General features: G+C 31.4%; 1 protein-coding gene across 1 annotated transcript; it reads left to right on the top strand.

Annotated features, from left to right (window-relative positions):
• Positions 1–302: 302 nt before the first annotated feature.
• On the top strand, positions 303–2163 carry Bma-mig-18 (Uncharacterized protein; the record flags this gene model as incomplete). The annotated part of the gene is made up of 5 exons (XM_001901536.1): positions 303–485; positions 911–1104; positions 1341–1465; positions 1651–1774; positions 2079–2163. The coding sequence occupies 5 exons, from the start codon at positions 303–305 to the stop codon at positions 2161–2163; spliced, it is 711 nt and encodes a 236-aa protein (XP_001901571.1).
• Positions 2164–3279: the final 1116 nt, after the last annotated feature.

Genomic DNA, 3279 nt, shown 5'->3' with positions numbered 1-3279 from the left:
TGAATTGGTGCTAATAAATTTTTTTAATATTAAAAAGTGAAATTGTTAGTTAGAAGTAGGTAACAAATGACGACATTGAAAGTTGCTGTAAAAATCTGAGTGCGGAGATATTCAAAGATGTTTCAAGGTGGGAAGTGAAGAGCTATAATCATTTCACATTGTCTTCTCGTTGGAAAAAGTTCAAGGAAAGTTGAGATAGAAGGAATGCCGAAATGATGGACAAGTAACACTAACTGAACTGGCGGATAGACTGACAATACTCAAATAAGATCTCAAAGAAAAGATAATCCTAAAATTTCGTTATGTTTAACAAATCTTACTGCCTTATTTTTTACAATCATTCCATACTTCTCATTGATCTGCTAAACTTCTACTTTCTACCGATCAGTTCACAGTGCATTGATCAAGGATCACATTATCCTGAAAATTTTGTTTGGATTCAAGATGATCATTTCAACGTGACGTGCAGAAAAGGTAAAATTGAGGTTAGTTTTTCTATTTTCATTGGAAAAAATAATGGTTATGACAATAACAGTTAACATCTGCAGAAATGATCAGTAGATGATTGTTCCATTGCATAATAATTTTTATTATATTTGTCAATATTATCAGCTGCAGCAATTCTAAAAAGAATTGCGGACATTTAAGTAAATTTCAGTATTGAAACAAAAATTACTTCAGACAAAAACGATATCGAAAATTTTTTATTAAAATCAAAAAGTCTAAAATTTTTCTTAATATTTTTAATAGAACTAGTGACATAATGCTAAATTTACAGTACGAAAGAATTAGTTTGAAGTTCGGTAATATTTATTTTAAATCGAATGTAAAATTTTTTGACATGAATCTAAAAGAAATTACATTCTCCTATTATTTCCCAAATTTACTAAGCCTCTATCATATTTATTAGGTGCTGAACTGTGTAAGTGACCGTGGTACTTTAATACCTCTTATGACACCATCATTCTGGGAAAACGATATCGAGTATTCCTGTATGGACGATGAGATCAGGAGTGAGGAAGGGTCAGGAGAAGACATTTCCAAATGCAGTGGTCGAGAAGAGTATTATCACAGTCATTTCGTTATTTCATGCATCACCAATAAGTAAGTTTAAATAATTGTGTGCAAAACAAGCAATAGACTTCTCAAATCTGTGATCATCGCAATATTAAAGAGACAAACCGGTTGAGAGGGAGACAATATTCTTTCATCAGTGAATATCTCGTCACATCATAAATAAGGAAATTTACTTCTCTTGAAGCACAACTGTTTATCTAAGCTACCCGCTCTTCACTCTGAACTTATATCATTTTTCATTTCTACAACATGCAAAATTGTAGGTTCATAGCGTGTTTGGATAAAAATGGTGACACTTTAAAAGAAGGGCTTTTTCTGTTGGAGCATAAACAACTCAAGAACTGCTACATTTACAATAATGGCAAAAGGGCCAGAATTGAAAATAAAGGTTTCATTTTGAAATTTTATCCTCACACCGACTTGATGATATGCTTATTATGAGATCAGTAATTACTTGGATGGTTTCTAATTAATATAAATGCATGTCGTAATTGGCGCTTCAATTTCATTACTATGCATGTTTTCGAATGGAATTCCTACCTGTCAGTGGCATTTAATTTTATTATGATTTAGGTTGCTTTAACGGAACAGAATATGATGATATCATGGATGAATCATTACATATCAAGAAATATGTGGTTTGGAGAGAAGGTAATTATGACATGCGATGTGGTGACGTTGGAGTTCACATCTACAGGTAAAAAGAGAAATTCAGTTAGTGTCTATGAATTACAATACACATTCAGTTCTGATGTTATAAGATAATTGTAGACCAGATAAACTTTTAAGCCCCTAAATTATCGAAGTGTGTTGTAAAGATGAAATTCTAAAATTTGATTTAGATGATTGTTGCATTGAATTCCTAATTCTTTTAATTATAATTAAGTTATCTCGGTTACATCAGACATTGAACGACAGATTGATAATGGGAAGTATTATCAAGCATTTTTGAGCAATAATTTCGAATTTTGGCTACAACTTATCAGTGTTTGATTTTGCAGATGTTACTTAGGTAACGATAAGAAAATATATGCAGGAACAGCTTGGATCGATGCAACTGGTACAATACATGTTTGTGGTGAATGAATTATATTGTGCAAGAATTTAAACGCATTCATCAATGCTGAACTTTCAGTTATTGCGGTGTTCTCCTAGGGTCTGAACATATCCTTGTTAATGTTTTTAACCTAGAAAAGGAGTTTCAATATAAACTCCCCTTCTGACTACTACTATACGTTTGCTATTATATCAATTAAGAGCATAAAGTGATTTCTTGATTAACATCAGAGTTTTTTTCATAAAATGAGTTATCAAAGCTACTAGGCAATTTCTGTGTTTAAAGTAATTAAACAGAAATTAAATTCTTTGTCAAAATTTAGTTTTATTAATTTTAAATAGTTTTATTTCATTGCCGAAGAACGCTTAATTTTTGTCAAAGGACAAAGCGAAATTCATTGCATTTTTCTGAGGGTAAAAAATTTCCTAAAGGATCAAAAAAAAAGTTTAAAATGCCAATAAAATTCGAGATGTGCTCATTGGGTTTCCGAATGCTCTTTGTAACAATCAGTGGTAGTAGAAGTAGCATCAATGACAGTAAATCATATAGTAAAGGCTTTCTCAGTAAGTTAAGCATAATGCAAATATTTATCAGTTTTTCACATTTAAAGCCAATGATTATTCTTTGATTCGAACTCAAAATTACATATTTAAGAAGGACTTTACAAGAATTGAGTAACCTGGACAATCATTATTACTTCTTTATAAAAGCTAACAAACCGCTCATTCCAATAATGTTTTTTTTTTGATTGTTTATTTGTTAATAGCAGTTCAATCCGATACAGAACTGTAACAAATTCTATTTCTTTCTACTCATTTATTTCACCTTCTAAATTTAATCGTATTAGCACGCTATGATACAACTGGTAGAAATGCACATGCTTTCTCAGCATTTCTTATAATTATAACCGTTCTGCTGTTTGACGTACACAAGGAAAACAACGAAAAGTGCAAAGATAACTTAGCAGAAATAATTTCAATATAGGAAGAATAAGCCTGAAAGAAAGAGTGAATGAGAAGGACATGATCAGTTTACACCCATATATAATGTGCGGAAGTTAAATTGGCATGTAGCATTTACAGAATGCACACGTGATCACGTGGAGAACGTGGAAGAAACTAACTAACTCTGACATTTCGTCAAAC

This window comes from Brugia malayi (assembly GCF_000002995.4).
Source record: "Brugia malayi strain FR3 genome assembly, contig: Bm_v4_Chr4_scaffold_001, whole genome shotgun sequence".
In the NCBI taxonomy this organism is placed as follows: domain Eukaryota; kingdom Metazoa; phylum Nematoda; class Chromadorea; order Rhabditida; family Onchocercidae; genus Brugia; species Brugia malayi.
Note: the sequence above shows the minus strand (reverse complement) of the source record. Positions and strands in the feature narration are given on the sequence as shown.